At 39.0% G+C, this 22,762-nt stretch overlaps 1 protein-coding gene across 2 annotated transcripts in view; it reads right to left on the bottom strand.

Moving 5' to 3' along the window:
• The window catches only part of dym (dymeclin), a 145,053-nt gene that overhangs the window by 90,789 nt on the left and 31,502 nt on the right, over window positions 1-22,762 (bottom strand). For both annotated transcript variants that reach the window (XM_057818417.1, XM_057818416.1), the window contains exons 9-13: window positions 10,779-10,964; window positions 3,254-3,432; window positions 2,979-3,104; window positions 2,802-2,915; window positions 2,635-2,729 (exon numbers count right to left, since the gene is read on the bottom strand). In XM_057818417.1, coding sequence (XP_057674400.1) covers window positions 2,635-2,729; window positions 2,802-2,915; window positions 2,979-3,104; window positions 3,254-3,432; window positions 10,779-10,964 — 700 coding nt within the window. The remainder of the gene's footprint in view (window positions 1-2,634; window positions 2,730-2,801; window positions 2,916-2,978; window positions 3,105-3,253; window positions 3,433-10,778; window positions 10,965-22,762) is intronic.

The raw sequence follows: 22,762 nt of genomic DNA, 5'->3' as shown, positions 1-22,762 counted from the left end.
CAAAGCAGCTGCCTTGTCACTCATCATTAACTTTAAATGGAACCACGGATAGAAAGACATGTACAGTGGAATGAAAAAGTATCTGAACCTTTCGGAATTTCTCACATTTCTGCATAAAATCACCATCAAATGTAATCTGATCTTTGTCAAAATCACACAGATGAAAAAACTGTCTGCTTTAACTAAAACCATCCAAACATTTATTGTTTTTCATATTTTAATGAGGGTAGTATGCAAACAATGCAAGAATGGGGAAAAATAAGTAAGTGAACCATCACATGTAATATTTTGCTGCCCCCCCCCTTTGGCAGCAATAACTTCAACCAGACGCTTCCTGTAGCTGCAGATCAGTCTGGCACATCGATCAGGTAAACTCTTGGCCCATCCGTCTCTACAAAACTGCTGTAGTTCAGTCAGATTCCTGGGATGTCTGGCATTAATCGCTGTCTTTAGGTCATGCCACATCATCTCAATGGGGTTCAAGTCTGGACTTTGATTTAGCCACTCCAGAACGTGCATTTTGTTCTTCTAAAACCATCCTGAAGTTGATTTACTTCCTGTGTTTTGGATCATTGTCTTCTTGCAGCATCAATCTTCTTTTTAGCTTCAACTGTCTGACAGACGGCCTCAGATTTTCCTGCAAAACATCCTGATAAACTTTTGAATTCATTCTTCCATTAATGATTGGAAGTTCTCCAGGGCCTGAGGCAGCAAACCAGCCCCAAATCATAATACTGCCTCCACCATTCCTCACAGTGGGGATGAGGTGTTGACATTGGTGAGCTGTTCCATTTTCCCTTCACACATGACGTTGCGTGTTACTTCCAAACAATTCAACTTTTGTTACATCAGTCCACAAAATATTTTGCCAAAACGTCTGTGGAGTGTCCAAGTGCCTTTTTGCGTTCTTTTTTACCTCCCTGAGTAGTCTTCGCTGAACTCTTGGCATCATCTTTGGTGGATGGCCACTCCATGGGAGAAAAGCAACAGTGCCAACAGAGACAACTTCTATAACTGTCGATTGATGAACATCCAGACCCTGAGAGATGGTTTTGTATCCTTTCCTAGCTTTCTACAAATCGACAATCCTTGATCGCAGGTCTTTAAACAGCTCTTTTGACCGAGCCATGATGCACATCAGACATTGCCTGGTTATACCAGACTCACCGCTGTTCCAGCCATTGAGTCTCACCGCTGTTCCAGCCATTGAGTCTGGCGACCGTCCGGCAGATCAAATTCCGAGGGCGTAGCAAACCACAGCAAACAGACAGCGGAGTGGACCAATCAGCGACGGGCAGACGTGACTTGGCTAAAGCGACAAGTAATTAGCGTGAGCGGAGAATGGAGACGTTTCTTCAACATGGCTAGCGCGAGCCATGTTCACTGTCGTCCCTGACTTGTTTCGATGTGTTTTTGGTAATTTAAAACTGGTTTTACCGCGGATTGGAACATATTCTCGGCTCTCCCGTTCGCCATCTGTGCTGTTGTAGAGACGACTTTCAGCGCGCAAGAGTGACGTTACTCGTTAAGAACATGTCACGCAAATAAACGAATCTGATTGGACGGTTGATTTTGTACCTTCCTGGAGAGGCCGTTAATGGGCTGGGTCCCAGACTATTTCTCACAGTGTTTGAAAAATACAGGGAGAATAGTCTGGCTGTGCCAGGCAACATCAGACAATGCTTCTCATCAAGACAATTCTTACCACGTGTGTGTTTTATAGTGGGCAGGGCAGCTTTAAACCACTCATCAGTGATTGGGCACACACCTGACCTAAATTGTTCGGTAAAAATTGGTTCCAATTGCTCTTAAAGTCTCCTTAGGCAGAGGGTTCACTTACTCATTTTCCCCCTTCTGTCAATGTTTGCATGCTATCCCCGTTAAAATATGATAACAAAAAAACAAAACAAAAACAAAAAAAATGAAAATGTTTGGGTGGTTTGAGTTAAAGCAGACACTGTTTTTACATCTATGTGATTTTGACAAAGATCAGATCACATTTGATGGTCATTTCATGTAGAAATGTGAGAAAAGCCAATATCCAAAAACCAAAAGGTTCAGATACTTTTTCATACCACTGTAGTTCTTAAAAGATAAATGTTAGTACGAGTTATAATAATTTGATATTAAAACCCCTGTTAATGTTGTTGTTTTAATAAAATTTGTAAAATTAGTTTAACTAATAGGTGGCCATTGTTGTTGACGTTGCAGGGCGGGGACGTCACATGACCACTCTGCCAGGCTTCCACAGTGTCACTCTTTTACTACATAAACATGTCGTCGTTCTGCCGTTCCAATTTGAACCTGCGCGGAATGTTAATGAGTAGGACAGCCCAAAAATGAGCAGGAAAAGCCAAATGAACAGGAAAGACAGGATGAGACGAGTAGCGTTCATGTGTCAAGTTCGCTAGTAACAGCACTCTCATGAAATAAATTTTTTTTCCAGATCTTCACGGTAAACTATTGTGTGATCCAACCTATTCCAAAATTATTATGGGGATAGTTAGCATCCAGAGCTGTCGTGTGCTTAACATATGATTAGGGTATACAGTGAAACACAGCAGTCACAGCAGTGTATGTCATGTTTAATCTTTCAAATGTCATATAGAGCTGGTACACAAAAATAAATTCTACCTGATTATGCGCTGGGCAGCATACTGGTGGAGGCATCTGAACTGTGCAGACATGTTCGCAAGTGCTGCCAGGCAGTTGGTGTGGAGGTATTTATCCTACAGGAGGTGGTATCATAATGTTACTCAACAATATTTGGACACTTTATTGGTGTCAGAATCTGCCTTTACCCTCGTGCGGGTCATGTTGAACTGGATCGTGCGGATGACCACCAGGATGAGCAGGCTGCCGAGGGAGATTTCAGTCAACGACCTCTCCGAGTACCACGTAACATTTTTTAAGACCTGTGCGAAAAACATGATGAAGTCTAAGCTTCACGGGTCGGTGCAACTGCGCATCTGACCAACCACTTCATGGACGGAGCGGTTGAAAGCATCGTCTTCCGTGAGAATGAGAAGGATGATAAGCGCCATGTAGACATGATGGGAGTTCTTTTCCTCCACGCGGTAAAGGATCTCCAGAATAGGCAACACCTGAAGGAACAAAGGCACAAAATCAAAAACATTTCCTGGAAGCAGTTTATTCACTTTTTTACTGTAGTTTCAAAACACAGGTAAGAATTTTAGTAACTAATAACCTTTGACAATTATTTGCTGCAATATTTGGCCACGACGCTACCCACCAGATTGTCCATATCTGTTCTGGAGAGCATGTAGGTCCTCATGTTGGCGTTCTGGTGAAGCAGCGTGTAGAGCAGCAGTGTGGCCTGGTCAGAGCACTGCTGCTCGCACAGTGCTGTGTACAAGCTGTTAAAATTGATCTGAAACGTGTGTGCCTGCTCCGCAGGAATGGATGACGTGTCTACACAGACCAGAAAGAAGTGTTTGTTAGAGTGAGAAAATCATAAGAGCACCTTCTGGTGCCCCCGTTTCTACCAATTTAGGTAAAAAGGTACTGTAATTAAGCTGCTTTTTGTAAGCATTTGCTAAGCTAACGCCCTTTTGTGAAGATGGATTTTTCAAACATCACAAAATTTGAACTTTTGCAAACTCCGACCCAAAACGGCCGTTGACCAACCATGTGCCCGAGCAATCGTTGTTAAGTAAGCGTGATCTGATTGTCTAATTGATTATTTTGTTGGTTACTGTAAGCGTTACCTGATTGCCAAATGCCATACAACTTTACAGAAGCCTCAAAAGGATCAACAACCTAAAATTGTGAAGCGGCGTGCCTTTCTAGAAGAGGCGATTGCTTTGCAAGGGAAGCTCAGCTTCCCCTGAAATGTCAAAAAAATAAGTGATAAAATGTATACTGTTGTGTGTACGTGTCATTGACTATTCATGCGCTACGAAGCGCTGAACTGCTGTTCAGAATTAGCTTCTTCTCACTGGTTACGATTTTCATTCTGTTGTTCTGAGTTGAACCAGAAACTTTCATAATCATCCTTGAGACTAGGCATGTGCCGGTATGAGATTTTGACGGTACGATAACCGTGACCAAAAATACCGCAGTTTCACGGTATTGCAATTATAGCACCAAAATGTGTTATTTTGAGAAAAAAAAAACTTTTTTCAATTGAACAGGATTTTTTTTAATTTTTCAGAACATATTTGCAAATTGGAACATGAATATGTTAAATTAAATTAAATTAAAAAATAACAAATATTTAAAATAAAATAAAAATAAATAGAACATATTATAGACTATACCCACAGCCCAAAAAAATATATACTGCATGACTTTTTTGGGGGGAGGGGGGGCTCAAGTGAAGGTTCGCCATTTTCAGCCACTGTGTCAACTCTAGTCTACATGGTGTCATGAATTTGTGTTAAAAAGAACATAAAGAATTCATAAGTTAGTTAAAATGCATAAGTTAGTTAAAATGTAAATTAGGGCTCCAGCTATCGAATATTTTAGTAATCGAGTAATCGACTGAAAATTCTATCGATTAATCGAGTAATCGGATAAAACAAATATATTTTTAGGTGAAGAGCAATTATAAATATACATGAGAAAACAAGACATTTCATCTAATTTTGAACCATTTTCAGTCAATCAATGTCTTTATTTTCGATGTATATTGTTGAAAACAGCCAACAATTGCATCTCAGATGGAACTAGAACTAAAAAAAAAGAAAAAAAAAAAAAAAGACTAATTCACTGCTTTCACTCAAAAAACTTTAGATCTTATTACAAAAAAAATTATATATATCTTACCTAAAAATGCCGTTATGCTTGATAACACACATCACTTAAAAGTTTGGATTTTTTCCCACGTCTTTCAATTGAATTTCTCTTTGTGTCAAGCCATTTTTAAGTTCTAGTTAAGTTTTAAGTTAGTCTAAACTGCAAGTCCTGATAGGATTTTGAGTTTTTGCAGTGTTCAAAATAAATGTGTGATACAGGCTGTATTGGAGCACATTAGCACCAGTGCTACTTGGTGTTTTATCCAGCAATGACTACTGAGCTAAAATTGATAGTTAGCATGATTAAGTTTTTTTTTACACCCTCATCACTCCACAATGCTATGTTATGTTGAAGCCTGTATGTAAGACACGTTAGCCAAGCATCGACAGTGGTCATAATTAATAGAAACCTAGCCCTCCGCAGGGCTAACGTTACTTCAGAACAGTAACGTTAATCTTATTTATTAGCGCTTAGCGCTCTTTATTAGCGCTTAGCGCTGTACTGCTTTAAGATGGCGGCTGTTCACTAAAGCTGCCCAGACGCGGCCGAGTCTGTCATTTAGCATCTAGTTCAACATACATGTGATCTCTATGAGACGCATGAGACGCTACCTGTACCAACGTAGCATCGTGCGGGCTAGTATTTAGCAACGTCGGCGTCGTTTGTGGCGGCTGTCGGCTGCAGTAAGTTTTTTTTTTCCCCCCTTCTTCCTCTCCGCACGTGACAGCGCGTTGTCCCGCATTAAAAGTGGTCCGAGCAAAACGTGATGCTTAGAGCTGTCAAAATAAACGATTACTCGAGGTGAATAAAATTACTCGGATCAGTTTTTAAACTCGAGTTACTCGAGTTGCTCGAGTACTCGTTTCAGCTCTAATGTAAATATTGCTGTGGAAAGGTTTCATCTAACGAACGTGAATTTGTGCTTAGAGCAAGATCATCTTTCACAATTAAGGATCTTTGACGCTACGCTCCCCCCCCCCTTCATTCAAGCTAGTTTCTCACTCAGTGGCTGTGAGACTTAAAGAGCATACGACAGGAGAAAAAAAGTCTTCAATAGCATTATTATGTGAATTAGAATCATATTTTGAGACGATTCAACTATATACAACAATTTAGCAAAGCGCAGATGACGAGAAATTAGTCTTTTAATCTGCCGGTTAGCCACGCCTACCATTATAGGGCTCAAGCGTCCCCAACAGGTGGATGACGTCAGCGGGAGACTGGGCTCATGGTTTTACTATACAGCCCATTGAGGGGGAATTATTCAGAACGAGGAAAACGCGACAAAGAGAGCCGCAAAATGTCATTGTTTCAGTCTCTCTACTCCAATATTTTTACAGGATATTCTTTTTATCCAAGTATTTTTCCCCAATAGCTAAATAAATGGCTTGAGAAGGACCAGTCAGCCCGTTGAGGGGGAACTATTCACAACAACAAAAACGCGACGAAGAGATCTGCAAAATGTCATTATTTCTGTCTCTTTACTTCAATATTTTTACAGGATATTCTTTATATCCAAGTATTTTCCCCAAATGCTAAATAAAATGCATGGTCGTGACAAATAAGTCTTGTGCTAAATGGAATATGAAATAATAAAAATGCACTTATTCAGGACGACATGACAAAATTACTCCATAATGGTCAAAACTGTCGACTTCACCTTTATTGTCGCACCTCCCGAACGATATTTTATGACACCTAAATTGGACATGTGTCATTTCCCTTCCCCGGCTTCGGAGAATGTAAACAAACCAAGAGGCGTGACAGCTAGCCGACATGCTAACCCGAACCGAGTGATGTTTCAAAGTCTTCGAAGCGGAAAATCACACATAACTAGCCCGGATTATTTGACATGACGACTGGGTTGTCGATTGTCTCCGCGGATCGGCAAACCGCCCGGATGAGAGCAATTTATAGCTCGTTGCCGGAGGAGGGCGGCTGTAGTTGTTGTGCAGCTAACGTGCAGCTAATGTGCATGAGGAGAGCTTTTTACATGCCTATAAATGATCAAACGTAAGTAATCCTTTATTTAAAGAAAGTTTGTAGTGTTTACTTTGTAATCGCTGTATTCGTATTTGACATAATACAAAACAAGATGTTTACTTACTTCCTCATAAGTCCAATGGTCCCACAGTAGTAGGGCTTGTTTTGGCCAATAGCCACGGTGAATGGGAACCTTTTGAAACTCCAAAAAGGCGCACACGCCTCTCCTTCATACAGTAAGATTTTTCTGCAGCCGTTTGGCTGGGGTGATGCGAAAAATAAACGTATTAATCCGAAAAATCAGCTGAATCCTTTGTCCTCATACACAACAGGCTGTATAGTGAAGAGGAGTCCTTCTCCCGTACACGTCACAGCGCCCTCCTCCTCAATGCAAGACCGAAACTGGAAGTCACTCATTTTCATGGCGCGGGATTCAAAAAACTAAAGAAATACAGCGATCGCTTCCACACACATCAAAGCGGTCCATATCATTCAGGAGCATAAAATACCGCATGTATTATGAAATAAGCATGCTTTTTCGTGTCACATGCACTTTAAAACCTCGACGAAGTTGCTCTCCCAGCCAAGCCAAGGCTAACATTCATCTTTGTAAGTTTTTAGTTAGTTTGTCCATTGAATTTGAAAGGAAAATATGTGTTTTGTTTTTGGCGAACTTTTTCATGGTGCTAACCTGTTGAAGCTACTCACACGTGTAAAAATACAATTGTATGTTTTAAATGTATTCATTTTGTATATTTACCTTACCACGATTTGAGAGCTCAATAAAGTGAAGAAAATTACGCCTTGTGTTTGGAGTGTTTGTTTTTGGGTTCGCTGGCTGTTTAGCAGAATAGCGTCACTGACACAAAGAGCAACAAACGGGAAGGGGTGAGCGCTGCTGCGCCAAGCCACTTCTGGCTGCATTTTTGGCACATGAAAAATACCATTTAACGGTATGACGGAAAATTTTAGTGGTTTTGAAATCGTGACGTTTTCACACCACGGTAAACCGTGAAATCGGTAACCGGCACATGCCTACTAGTGACACTTGCTTTGTTAAAAACGACTAGTGAAAAACAGAGCTTATTACAGAGACCCTAAACAGACATCGACAGAAATCGAATAAATCAAACAATCTGGTGCGCACCATAAAAACCAACTGGTAAACATTAGCATTATATAGCATTTAAGCTAGCGGATTTTTGCTATGAAAGTTAGCCATTTGTTGTAAACATTAGCATTATATAGCATTTAAGCTAGCAGACTCTTGTAATGCAAGTTTGACAATTGTTTTAAACATTAGCATTATATAGTAAGCCTGAACGATATATCGTTTAAACATCGCCATCGCGATGTGCACATGCGCGATAGTCCCATCGCAAGGACGCGCGATAGTTTTAAAAAAATATATATTTTTTTTTTTATGCCAATCCACAAACCTTTGATCTGCTTCATTCACTCGCACAGCCTCTCTCACCCCCTTTCCCAGCTCTCAGTCACTGCGGCACTTGCTTATTAAAGTTAAAGATGGCTTTGATCTCGTCAAAGAAGCCGGGCAGCAATCTGTCAATCATCGTTTAACTTGTTAAACAGTTTCTGCAAAAAAGCGCGGGCTGGAATTAATGTGTGTGTCTGTGGGGGGAGAATGTGGAGACATTCGAGACATATAAAATAAGCGCCAGAAGTGATTATGAGGAGTTTGTAATTTCTACATGTCACTCCAAGAGAACAGAAGCATTTAATAAAGCCAAGCATTTTTCTACTACAGTACTTTATTCTTCTTTAAAAATGATTAAGTGGGGCAGTTGTGTTTAAAACTGATCATACTTATTACATTTGAAGTGCTTAAAAAGCATTTATTATACACATTTTTTAAAATCATACTTTGGGGAAAAAAGTGAGAAAAAACATGTCTTATATGCAGTGTTGTTAATAACGGCGTTACAATATAACGGCGTTACTAACGGCGTTATTTTTTTCAGTAGTGAGTAATCTAATGAATTACTTTTCTCATCTTGGCAACGCCGTTTCCGTTACTGAGGCGGGAAAGGCGTGCGTTACTATGCGTTACTAAGTTGGTTGAATAAAAAAAGTCAGAGAGACGGACTCACGGAGACGAGAGAGCAGAGTAGGAGTGGGGAAGACGCCGTTGCAAACGCGATGCTAGGTGGCTCCAACAATACCTGACTGTAGCTTACAAACTACGCCCACATGATACGGTACATATCACATATTGTAGAACTAGATGCATATGATAGGCACGGCTGCATTGGCAACATGTTTTAAGGACTACATGCGTTAGTAAACAGCTGCCATCTTAAAGCAGTAGACCTCTCAGGAAGGCTCTGTTGTAGAGATCCTTCCTAGCGAACCTACTTTTTTTTTTTTTTTTTTTAAATCTAAAATGGTCCTAAATCGGAAAAATCTTGACTTAAATCTATCTTTTAATGATGAAACAGTTTTAAAACTTACACATGTTGAAAGTAGACAGAAGGGAACTAATGCAATAGCGGGAGCAATTTTAACAACTTTAACGGTTAATTCACAACTTTAAATGATTTCCACACATAGCAAAGGTTACTATCTAGTTATCGCAATACCCTTGCGTCTAGTTAAGTGGAGGGTAAAGAATTGGGCTAGGGCCAATTGTCCCAAAAACCCTTTAAACTTCACATTGTGTGACCTTTTTTTTTTTTTTTTTTGAGGAAAAAAAAAAACATGAAAATTATCACTAGTTACTTTGCCAAGTAACTAATTACTCTTAAATTCAGGTAACTGAGTTACTAACGCAATTACTTTTTGGGAGAAGTAATTTGTAACTGTAATTAATTACTTTTTTAAAGTAAAATTAACAACACTGCTTATATGTATCTCTTTCCAGTGCCAGATCTGAATAAATACATTGAGCACACACGCACACACACAAAAATGAGGAGGGGGGGTATGCGCTACTTTGCTGTTTTTCAATTATCGCGGCGGGTTCTGGTCCCTATTAACCGCGAAAAACGATGGAATACTGTACACTGTGGTCATGATGAGTCATCCAAAGTCTTTCCAAACAGCTATTCAAGTCATCTAGTAAAAATGTCTTTTAAAAAAATATACATATACATTTTTTTTTAATATCGCAATATAATATCGCAATATATCGCAAACCCCCAAAAAATGGCAGCGATAGTTTTTTTCCAATATCGTTCAGGCCTATTATATAGCATTTAAGCTAGCTGACTTTTGCTATGCAAATTAGCCAATTGCAACAATGCAAACGTCTGTTAGCTTAAATTCTATATAATGCTAATGTTTACCAGACTGTTTCTAGTGCGCACCAGATTGCTTAAATTTATTTTATTTCTGTCGATGTCCCTTTAAGGGCTCCATAGCTTATTTGTGGTGTTTTTTCTATTGTAGCTACTTGTGTTTGGAGACTTCTGGCACTCTAGTTTCTTTCCCTACTGAGCAGCGGGTGTCGCTGAGCCCCTCCACTGTCACAAAGCACTCACAGGCGGACACACTTTGAGCTACCCCTCTCTGAAAAACCAGCATCCGCCACTGTTTTCTAGGGGAGTGCAGTTCTTTCCCTTCCTAAAGCAAAAAAAAAAAAAAAAACTGGTTTCACTCCCAGTTAAATGTCTTCGAAATAAACAAGCAGACATACGTGATTTCTTAAGGTAAAATAAAGCCAAGTTAAGAGACTAACTAGCGAGCTGTCTTGCCTGACTTGCACGTAGAATTATATGCAGTGTGTAGGTCTGCCTGCAATGGTTTGTGTCGTTAAGAGTCATAAAGTTTGTCGTCTTAGTAACCATAACTAAGAGCTTTTGCGAAAGAAAAAATGATGACAATGCATGAACCCAAAAACCACAAGGGGTGCTATGACTACTGGCCATGACAAAAATTTAGCCAATCAAAATACACTATATCAGTCATTCCAGGGAATGACAACATACTGTACACAATACAAAAATATACCAACATGTAAATAATACACACACAGTGGTAACTTGAATTTTAAGTGTAACTGCTAACTTCCCCATTACCTTGTGTGTTTCTGAAGCAGGTTATAGCCTGGCGGTAGGGATTGGGCCAGTCAGGCCCATCAGTCATGTTGGCCAGAACGAGCAGTAACAGGAGGCTCTGATTGGACAATGGTAAGGGATTGTGCTCCAGGTCCCCCACGGCTTTGCTTCCAGCTCCACCCAAGGTGAAGACACTCCATAAACCACCTGAAGACATACAAAATTAGTGTGACAATATATCGAAAAGGTGATTTATGGTGATACTTTGTTGGACAAAATGTTATCAATATGCTCCAACCAAGAATCCATATATCGTTTTTAAAAGGGTGTCACGGTTATATTAAAAAAAAAAAAAACAGCTGGTTGCTACAATAATCTTCCATAAGAATAGTGTCTAAGTGAGCTCAATGGCTGCCATTGACGGCGCTAGACATCCAATTCATTTTGACTGAATTGGACGGGTTTGTGGGCATTTACATGGAGGCATTTTTAATTTGAGGGCATTTACAGGTTACTTCCTATTGATTTTGAGTCTATTCCCATTCATTTGAAGACATTTTTGAGCCACATTCTTTTCAGTGACCCCAAATCAACAGGAAGTGACCCGTAAATAGCCTAAAAAGAAAAAGAAAGTGACCAAAAATAAACAGAAATAGACGTGAAATGCCCCAAAATGAACTTGTTTCCTGGCATTGGCTGGCCACGGACGGCCATAGACGTCCAATCCGTTTGAACTGGCAGGGATTGCATTCGCTTCCACCCTCCCAGTTCAAAAGGATTGGACGTCTACTCGTGATAAACTCATTCCAATTCAGAGCAGAAGGATGGAAATAGCTTGTTGAATGATTTGCTGATCAATGTATTGATAACTGTTGTATCACCATATTGTGAAATCATCGTTATGGTGAGCCTTGTATCGCAAATTGTATCGCGAGGTACCCAGAAGTTCCTACTCCTATACAATATAGTGTTAGAAATACTGGAGAACTTCTAAATTTTTATCACAAATGGTGAGCACATGGCAGAAAAACAGTCGGTTGAGGGAAGGGCTAACATAGCAGGCCACATCCTCACTCGAAGCGTCATATTGTCAAACAGATGGATTCAAACGGACGGACGCAGACTAGCCAAAAAAGTCCTTTGTTCCCAAAATGTTTGTCAGACTAAATACACCTTGGATATCCATCAAGGGAACTGACATGTAGGGATATGATGTATTTTTCAGACTATAAATCAGTTTTTTTTCATAGTTTGGTCAGGGGTGGGATTTACGTGTAAAATTATTATTAACCCATTATCATATCCTTCCACATCTTATTTTCACATTAAACCGCAAGAGGGCGCTCAAGGCCAGTGTTTCAAAATTGGCGGTAACTTATAAAAACAACTGAGAAGGGCTGCACTAAATGGCACCGAAAAGACAATCATATTCTACACATTACAAGCTGCAAATAATAAAATACGCTGTTGTTCTCTATTGTATTTTTATTTTGGATTGCATTTCAAGATGACGTGTGTTCTTGGTGTTGGATTTTATCAAATAAATTTCCCCCAAAAATGAGTCTCCAGTGCGACTTACATATGGTCTTTGCCCTATTCATTGTGCATTTTTGGGCTGGTGTGACTTATACTTGGATGTGACCTATAGTCCAAAAAAATACGGTGCTGACAATGTTTTCCTTTAACATAAGTTACAAAACCACATGCTAGTTATTTAAAGGGTGTGCACCCCTTGTGCAAGCAGATTATTTTAGTTGTTTGTTTTTACCTCCCTTCTCAAACAGATTTTAAAAAAAAACAAATCAAAAACAAAATTAAGTTTTACAGGTTGTAGGTCCCAGTAACGGTGGTATAAAATATTGAATCTATTCATCATATAAACCTGTGTGCTACTTAACAAGGAGAAACAATTTAGTACAGGTAATTTCTACGCAAACTTTGCCCTAATTTGTTATTATATATATATTTTAGATATTATCTGAATACTGGTTTAGCCATAGAAAAAAATGTTGGTCAATTTGATATTTGTATTTGTACTCCATTTAAATAATTTTAATTATCCAATAATCAGTGGAGAAACTGGGCAGGATCATTCCGGTACGCAGTTTCGGTGAAAAATTCAGGGCCGGAACAGTGCTTCGATCCCGAAAATATGACGGCAACTGTTAAAACCCCATTTTTAAAAAAAACCCTGCGAGGCCGCCACACATGTAAAGTATCTCGAAGAAGAAAACGATCAACTAACATCAGATGTACATACACAGGTGTTTACAACAAGCCTAATAAAGTGCTTGTTTAGCATAATCAGTTTTCACTGATATTTATTATTAATTTATTCCATGGAGTTCTGCCCGGTGGCTCAGGCTCAGGGTATCTTAGTCTGGTGAGAAACGTCGATGTGTGCATGAGCGCAGCAAATCGCCGTGGACTCAGTTGTTCTCTCAACTGGCTGACAGATAGGCATGTGCCGGTATGATATCCTGAAGCCAAAATATCACGGTATTACTGTGTTGCAATTACAGCTCTAAAATGTGTTACTATATCTGGGTTCAAAAAAATTTATTTTTTTTTTAATACTTTTTTTCCATTGAACAGAATTTTTATTTTTCAAAACATATTAGCAAATTGGGACATACTATATACTGTATATATAATGTTAAATTGAATTTTTAAAAATAACAAAATATTCTAAATCAAATTCAAATAAATGCAGTCCTTTCGTTGAGTCTAAGCCACAGTCACAGCTCAACTATAATTACCATCAGAAGTTCAGAACAAAAATAATTGAATTAATTTCCATAAAAAGCATGTGTGTATGACTCGTATCATGTTTACATTATACACACTCACTTTCTCAACAAAAACTGTTGCCAGAGAGATAAAAAACACATGTTTTACCACCGCTAGACACACTAAACATACTGGAGTTAACTCTCGTACCTGTTGGGAAACGTTCATGACAGTGTTTACTAATCTTTAATTTTGTATGAATGCGAAATCAGATTGGATGTATTGCCTCCCTGGCAGCCACCCTCAACAAAAAGGTTTTACATCTCAGTTGGGCCTCCTCTAAGCCAACACTGAGGGAGGGTTGAGCCTTGGAGCTGTAAGCGAGGGACTTCTCCATGCATTTTTGGGACATAAAAAATAGCTAATACCTTAGGGACGGTATGAGCTTTTTTTTTTTGCGGTTTTGAAACCCTGATGTTTTCAAACCACGTTATACCTTAAAACCAATAATCGGCACATGTCTACCGACAGACTTACATGATGGATAGTGAGCTCTGATTTGTTGAAATGCACGTTTTGTATAACAACAACAACAAAAGAAATAAAAGAACAAACCAGAGAGGTAACAAACAACTAAAATTGAGGTTTTGCATTTATATGTGAGGAAATAAGGTACAATAACAATTTGGAGATGGAGGTTGGGGTTACTTGTGTTTTTGTTATTTTGCACATCATTAAAAAATGTATATAATTTTGAATGAAAATCAGTTTCTTGTTCATGCCTTGTTACATGCAATAGCCTAATGTATGTGTAAAATATGTTGTGCTTTATAGGTACAGTATAACCAAAAGCTGTTTTCTTTGCATTTCGCTGGTTTTAGGAGGAAAGATAAGTATTTTCTTAAGGCATCTTTTGTATGTTCTGTCTGTATCTAAACAAAACAAGCTGAAAGCGCACTGTAGTACTTTGGTTGTCAAATTCACCTCTTGGAGGACGTTTCACCGGTGTAGCACATTTTGGTAGAACACTTTTTTTCCCTACTCTCGTCTGGTCTCATCCTGTCTTTCCTGTTCGTTTTGCTTTTGCTGCTCATTTTGTGAAATATCGACAGTGCTGTCATGCTCATAAATGTCCTTCTCAGGTTTAAATTGAAAGGGTTGAACAGATGACATGTTTATGTCACTAGAATCATCGTCTGGATGCCCGGCAGCGTAACCATGTGATGTCACCGCCCAGCGCCGTCAACAACAATGGTGACCTACTAGTTAAACTAATTTTACAAACTGTATCAAAACGAAAACATCAAGAGGGGTTTCAATATCAAATTATTTTAACTCATAATAACGTTTATCTTTTAATAACTATCAATCTTTCTATCCGTGGATCCCTTGAATTATGCACAACTCTCATTTTATGTTTATTGTGCAATAACTTAACATGTATTTCTTACATGTTTTGATGCATTTTTACTAGGGCTGTCAAACGATTAAAATTTTTAATCGAGTTAATTACAGCTTAAATATTAATTAATCGTAATTAATCGCAATTAATCGCAATTCAAACCATCTATAAAATATGCAATATTTTTCTGTAAATTATATATATACTGTATTCTGTCAAATAAATTGTTGGAATGGAAAGATAAGACACAAGATGGATATATACATTCAACATACGGTACATAAGGACTGTAGTGGGCATTTCACTCTACTGTCATTTAAATCTGTCTATGCTGTCCTCACTCCGAAGCGTCTACTTTTTCCAAAGCTAGACAGCTAGTGAACGACGCCTTAATAATTAGACTTCTTCCTTTTTCATCTGATTTATTAATAAAATGGCCTCAAACCATTGTCCTCTTTAGACCGTCGTAAAACTACAAAATAAAAGTACACAAGCATTGCATCAGCAACAACGTTAGCTTAGCACGCTATACAGATTCACTAAACATAAACAAAAAGCGTCTCATACAAAAAATATAACATTTCGCTTACTAACATAATATGTACATTCTTTACAACAACCATACTTACGGACAAATCTTGTCCAAGGATCATATAAGCACAACATTATCAGCCCGAGACGTCGTGCAGCCATAATGAACTGGCAAGAAAACAATAAACCATGTCGCAAAGCGACCACAAGAGTTCGCTGTTGGACAGCACAAAAAGCCTTGCTGTAAAACTTACCAAAAGGCAGAATACTTTCTGAGCAGGACATGTGCGTTAATTGTGTCAAATATTTTAACGTGATTAATTTAAAAAATTAATTACCGTGCGTTAACGCGATAATTTTGACAGCCCTAATTTTTACACTTTATACAACATTTATGTCTGAATTTTGGGGGGCTTGGAGCGAATTAGGCCATTTACGTTGAAAACGTGTCTCTACTTACGGACTTTCCAGTTAACAAAACTAATTCCAGAACCAATTAACTTTGTAAGTAGAGGCACCACTGTATGTGAAAGAGCTCAAATTGTTCCAATCTAGTATGATCATAATTTTAGGCCTGATAAAGGAATGCAGTACTAAATTTCGACAATAGTCTCATGATTCAAACACAATGGTTATATAAAAGTTCCTTGATCTGAGATAAAGTTCCAGTGGTTGAAATACAGCAAAACATGGCACTCCTACTGTGAGGGATGCTTAATTAGGTAGACCCGTTTCGCCGTTCAAGTGGCGGGCGTCAACAGGTCGTAAATTCTGGTGCATTTGAGCTGTAAATTAAAGGTACGGCTAATAGTCTGTCATATCGCTCTAATCTTTAGATCGTGAGTGCCAACCTTGCTGTTTAATAAAGCCAGGCTGATTTATGCTCGATGAGAGAATGAATGCAAAAGGAAATGAGCCGCCAGACTTGATGTAATCAATGCCAGAATGAGCACAATGGAATCACAGCTGACCCTTTTGCGGCGTTCGAGATGAGAAACAACAAAGTTGGCGCCAGAGGGAAAAAATTATTTTGTTTTTACTGGTGTGTGGGGTGGTTGAGTTTCTTGACTGAAGTGCGGGCTTGGTAAAGCGTCAAGAGAAGCATGAGCATTAAGGCCTACGGATGACCGCCCTCTGGCTCCTGGACGTCTAGCCACAGGCTAGCTGTGATGATGCAAGTGTGGAGCAGGGTCGTGATTCTGATAGGAAGTCTGCTCTTAGTTCAGCCTGATAATTGGTGCCAAGTAGACATGTTGCCATCTAGTGGGGAAGGTTAAAACACAGGCTAATTCTATAGCTCAGTTCATCAACAACTACATACAGTAAAATAGACACTGGGCTTTAAAATATTAGTATTTAAAAAAAAAAAAAAAAATTCTGGTGCTATATTTTGGGGATTGTGTCCCAAAAATGGACTCTTCTGAGGGAGGGAGGAGTTATTATAGCACAGAACCAGCATTCTCTCACATGTTTTCTGCCTGAGAAAAAACAAGATCTCAATAGAAACGGCGCCAACCTGTGACACAGCCCTTGTTCACAGCATCACCGGCACCAGAGTGACTAGCCTGACTGTGTCACTGAAGCCTGGTCAGGGTGCCACATTTCCTGCGCTCTCTCACACACATTCACTGAGCTTTATTCTACCTAAGCGACGGCTATTTGTTATCCATAAATAACTGCTGGGACTGCGTCGCCTTTGACCAGACAAACAGAGGAGGGGAGTGAAAAGCAAGGAACGGAGAAGGTCACACACAGACACAGAAGCCGACACAATGAAACACAAATCTGGGTTTTGGTTCTTTCAAATTCTTACCTGAGGACCTGTTTGAATAGAAATGCTCTCATGTAGCCATCTCAGGTTCAGTGCTTTGCCATGTAAAGTGGTTCCTCTACTTCCGAATTTTCAGGTTATGCCACGCCTCAACGGGAAAATATTGCCTCTTGTTAAGTAAGAAATTTTAGGATATGAGAGGCAAATTTACTTCCTGCTTTTGGCTTTTAAATGTCGCGCCATAAGATCCTGCAACCCCTATTGGTCATAATTAGGATTTGTCATCGAGCATTGATGGGTTCCGGGACTAACACTCCAATTCTCCCGGAACATTTCGAATTTTTAAATTTCGATTCAACGTTTCAATGCTTTGACCGCCGGTCGGGAAAAAAATAGCTGCCGAACACCACGAAAAAGAAGCCACATGAAGTGTGTGCTTTTGCATTGCAACTTGATTTCAACCATAGACACGGTGCGGCAGCGCTCAAAAGTTTGGCTCAACTCCACAACGAAAAATGACCAGTCAGCTCAGTGCAACATTTGCAACACAGATATATCATGCAAAGGTGGCTGCATGACTAATATGATTAAACACCTCCGGCTTCATGGAATACAAGTGCCGAGTAGTGCACAGCTGAGTGCTGCGTATTTGACACGCTGCGCCGGTCCTCTAACCAGTCAGATCCAGGTTAAGTAAAACAATAAATTACATCTGTCTTCTGCTGCCCCTGATGGCAATATTTAGTCACAATATACAAAGTCACCTTTATCCTTTAAGAATTACAAGTCTTTCTATCCGTGGATCCCTCTCACAGAAAGAATGTTAATAAAGTAAATGCCATCTTGACGATTTATTGTCATAATAAACAAATACAGTACTTATGTACTGTATGTTGAATGTATATATTCGTCCGAGTTTTATTCATTTTTTTCTTAATGCATTGCCAAAATGTATATGATCGGGAAAAATTATTGGAATAATGATTGGAATTGAATCGGGAGCCAAAAAAATGCAATCGGATCGGGAAATATCGGGATCGGCAGATACTCAAACTAAAACGATGGGATCGGGAGCAAAAAAACATGCTCGGAACAACCCTAGTGAAAACTATAGCTGTCCTAAGCAGCCTGACTTAGAATTCCCCTCAAAAATGATGGGAAACAAAAAAACACGTATTTTCATTTATTATTATATTATTCTTGGAAGTTAATTTTATTGCTGAAACTTCATTTCGGGTTCATTAACATTTTGTGCCCCCCCTACCCCAAAAGTCAAACTCTGCCTATGTTAATGCATTAGCAAATACAACTCCAACCTCCCATTCTTAAGTTAATTGAGCAACTATCATCGTGAAATTGAAATTAGTGCTGCAACGATTAATCGATTAACTCGAGTATTCGATTAGAAAAAAATATTCGAATTAAATTTTCCCGCTTCGAGTATTCGTTTAATTAAAGTGGCGTTGTAATGGTTTGTTTTGAAAGTGTTTGCCTTTAGTTTTATTGATTTAGGTGGATACACTGCCCTGTAGTCTGCCTCATTCACATGGCTGAATCCATTTGCTCCCTGTTAAGACCAACATAAGCTGAGTTTTTGTTTGAGCTAATGTTTTTGTTCATGCATTCGTAATTTAGTTTAAAGGTATATTTAGCCAATTTTTGTAGGAATATGTGTCTGAACCATTTATTTAGAGCATTGTATAAATAAAAATACAAATAAAAAAAGTTGGTATTTTTATAGCATTCAAGCTAGCGGACTTTTACTAAGATAGCCAATTGTTCTTTTGTTGTACCTAGATTTTTATTTATTTTTTTATTTTCTATACCGTTTGAGGCTCAGCTAAGGTATTTTAATTTTTTTATGTTCCTTATCCGATTACTCGATTATTCGAACCAAGTAGTTCATTGATTAATCGACTATTAAAATAATCGATAGCTGCAGCCCTAATTGAAATTAATGCAAATTAAAGCAATAAAAACTGAGGACTTATCAGTGTATAGAGAGACATTTTAATGTAGCTCTTGGATGAGGTCTGATAAGGAGTATATACACTAAACTAAACAAAGATGAAAGAAGACAGGCCATAGGCTTAGGATGTTTCGAGTGTTTTAACAGACAAGATGCCAGCACTCAGTTCTGATAATCTTGCCCTACTAAAAAAAAAAAAGTTTTCAAATGAACAGTTTTACCCATAATGCATACGCAGCAGCACAGAAAAAAAAAATACTTCAAAAGCTCATCCAGCGGCTCTGAGAATAAATCAGGCTGAAAGTGTGAAAACTCCCTTATATGTTTTGCTTGAAAGGCTTTGTTGTTTACATTGTAAACACCACATTTTCCACATGGAAATGGAATGTGCCCGCTTCAGAATACATGAGGAATAAAACAAGCATTGTCTCCTACCGGTGACTATAAGAATCGCCCTGTCTTCTTTGTTGATGTGCGTGTGTGTACAAGGGAGGCGACTGCAGACAGACAGGCTCTAGGGGATTATGGAAGAGGATGGGGCAGCATAGATCATCATCATCAGTAGCCACTGACTGACTGACCAACTGACACTCAAACAAGCCGTTGAATGATTGAATCTGCCACAAGCATCCTACAAATAATGGTGTGAAAAAATACTGAAATGGTGATTTAACTTGTATCCCAAAAGGTTATCAATATGCTCCTGTCAAGAATCAATATATTGTTTTAAAAAGGTGTCGCTGTTTGAAAGAAAAAAAACCAACAGGTTGCTACTCGACAAGTGCCGGTTACCGGTTTCACGGTTTACTGTGGTGTGAAAACGTCGCGGTTCAAAACCACAAAAATTTCCGTCATACCTTAGTACGGTATTCGCTATTTTTCATGTGCCAAAATGCAGCCGAAGTGGCTTGGTGTGGCAGCACTCACCCTTCCCCTGTTTGTTGCCGTGAGGGTCAGTGACGCTATTCTGCTAAACAGCCAGCAAACCCAAAAACAAACCCTCCAAACACAAGGCGTACTTTTCTTCAATTTATTGAGCTCTCAAATCGTGGTGAAATATACAAACGAATACATTTTAAACGTTGTACAATTGTATTTTTCCACGTGTGAGTAGGTTCAACAGGATAGCAGTAGTACCCTGAAAAAGTTTGCCAAAAACAAAACACACATTTTCCTTTCAAATTCAATATACAAACTAACTAAAACTTACAAAGACGAATGTTAGCCTAGGCTAAGCTGGGAGAGCAGCTTCGTCGAGGTTTTATGTCTCACAGCCGCTGAGTGAGAAACAAGCTTGAATGAAGGTGGTGGTGGTGGGGGGGTCGCGTCAAAGATCGCTAATTGCGAAAGGAGGTCTCACTCCTCACTTTTTTTTTTTTTAGATGAAACCTTTCCTCAACAATATTTGCATTTTAACTAACTTATAAAACTAACTTATACATTTTTAACTAACTTATTAACTTATGAATTCTTTGTTCTTTTTAACACAAAGGCATGACATCCTGTAGACTAGATTTGACACAGTGGCTGAAAATAGCGAAACTTTACTTGAGCTTCTCCCCCTCAAAAAAAGTCATACAGTATATATTTTTAATTTTATTTAGAAGTGTTTTTACTTTTTTATAGCAATTATTTTGTTCTTGCTCTAATATCGAGCAACTTGAGCTGTGGCTGTGGGTATAGTCTAGGTTCTATTTATTTTAATTTTATATAAAATATTTGTTATTTTTTGTTAATTTATTTGTTTTCACATTATATTCATGTTCCAATTTGCAAATATGTTCTGAAAAAAAATCCTGTTCAATGGAAAAAAGCTTTTTTTTTCTTCTTTAAAACCCATACATTTCAAAATTTTGGAGCTATAATTGCAATACCGTGATACCGTGAAACTGCGGTATTTTTGCTCACGGTTATCGTACCGTCAAAATCTCATACCGGCACATGCCTAGTTGCTACCAAGACTTTCAACTACAATAGGGTCTCCGTTGACTTAATGGCTGCCATTGACGGCAATAGACGCCCAATCCAATTCGACTGAGAGGCTCATTCATTCAAAACCAGAGCATTCGCAGCCAGTCTTTCCGATTTTCGGGGCATTTACCGGTCTCATTCTGTTCATTTTAGGGTATTCACAGGTCGCTTCCTGTTGAATTTGACTCACTGCCTATTCATTCCAGGGTCAATTCCTGTTCAGTAACCCAAAATCAACAGGAAGTGACCCAGAAACGCCCCAAAATCAACAGGAATTGACTGAAAATCAACAGCAAGTGACCTGATTGCCCCAAAATTAAACTGATTGGTTGCCGATATCCGCCATAGATGTCTGATCGGTTTGAAGTAGGAGGGTGGCAACGAATTAACATTCATTCATTCGCTGCCACCCTCCTACTTCAAACCAATTGGACGTCTACTAGTGATAAACTCGATTCAATTCACAGCAGAAGAACAAAAAGAGCTTGTTTCTTTTTGCTTATTACTTGTATAATTATTATTGTGAGCCTTGTATCGCAAATTGTATTATATCATGAGGTTCCCAGAGGTTCCACCCCTACCCACAAAGAGCGCCTTTTTGCTAGCCTGGTACTCCAGACTCACCGCTGTTCCAGCTATTGAGTCTGGCCACCATTAAGCAGATCAAATTTCCAGGGCGGAGCAAGCCACAGCAAACAGACAGCGGAGTGGACCAATCAGCGACGGGCGGGACGAGGGACTTGCGCACGGAAGTAAACATACGAGGAGAGCGGAGTTTATTCAACATGGCTAGCGCGAGACAGACTGTTGTCAATGACTTGTGTCGATGTGTTTTTGGTCATTTAAAACTGATTTTACCGTGGATTGGAACATATTCTCGGCTCTCCTGTTCGCCATCTGTGTTGTTGTGGAGACGACTTCCGACGTGGGAAAGTGACGTTGCTCGTTAAGAACACATCACGCAAATAAACGAATGTGATTTGTCGATTGATTTTGTACTTTCTCGAGAGGCCGTTAATGGGCTGGGTCCCAGATTATTCTCTCAGTGTTTGAAAAACACAGGGAGAACAGTCTGGCCGTGCCAGGCAACCTTTTTGCAGCGGGAAACGCACATCAGTGCTCACAGGCATTCACACAAGACACATAGACATTCAGCATGGTACAACCAAACTAGCAGGCAAACAAGTTGTACTGCTTTCGACCCATCCACACACAATGCAAGGATACAAGCATTAATTAACTTATTGGCTATCATGAACGAGTTAATCTATTCATTGATGCAGATCAAATAAAAGACAGGAAAATAACTGGCTACACTTGTAATCTACCAGGGCTCTGCTTTAGTAATTTAACAGCATTGCTGCTAATATTGCCTTTAAACAAATAAGCAAACTAATTACTTTATATTGCAGAGCTGTTTCCAAATCTCACATAGCTAGCATTCTAATTGCATTTCAATATCCTAGCGCGAGTAAAACTCAACTCAAATGAAATGATCGTGATTGTAAAAATGTCCTTTTGTGAATCTTGGAAATGAAATACCTGTAGTAAAATCAAGGGCAAGTACGTTTGGCGACTCACGGTTATTTAACTCTTTGGTAGCTTTGTTGGTAGACAAGGTTGACTGATTA

Source organism: Corythoichthys intestinalis, chromosome 17, assembly GCF_030265065.1.
Source record: "Corythoichthys intestinalis isolate RoL2023-P3 chromosome 17, ASM3026506v1, whole genome shotgun sequence".
NCBI lineage: Eukaryota > Metazoa > Chordata > Actinopteri > Syngnathiformes > Syngnathidae > Corythoichthys > Corythoichthys intestinalis.
The sequence above is the reverse complement of the archived record's forward strand: the minus strand, read 5'-3'. Positions and strand labels throughout refer to the sequence as shown.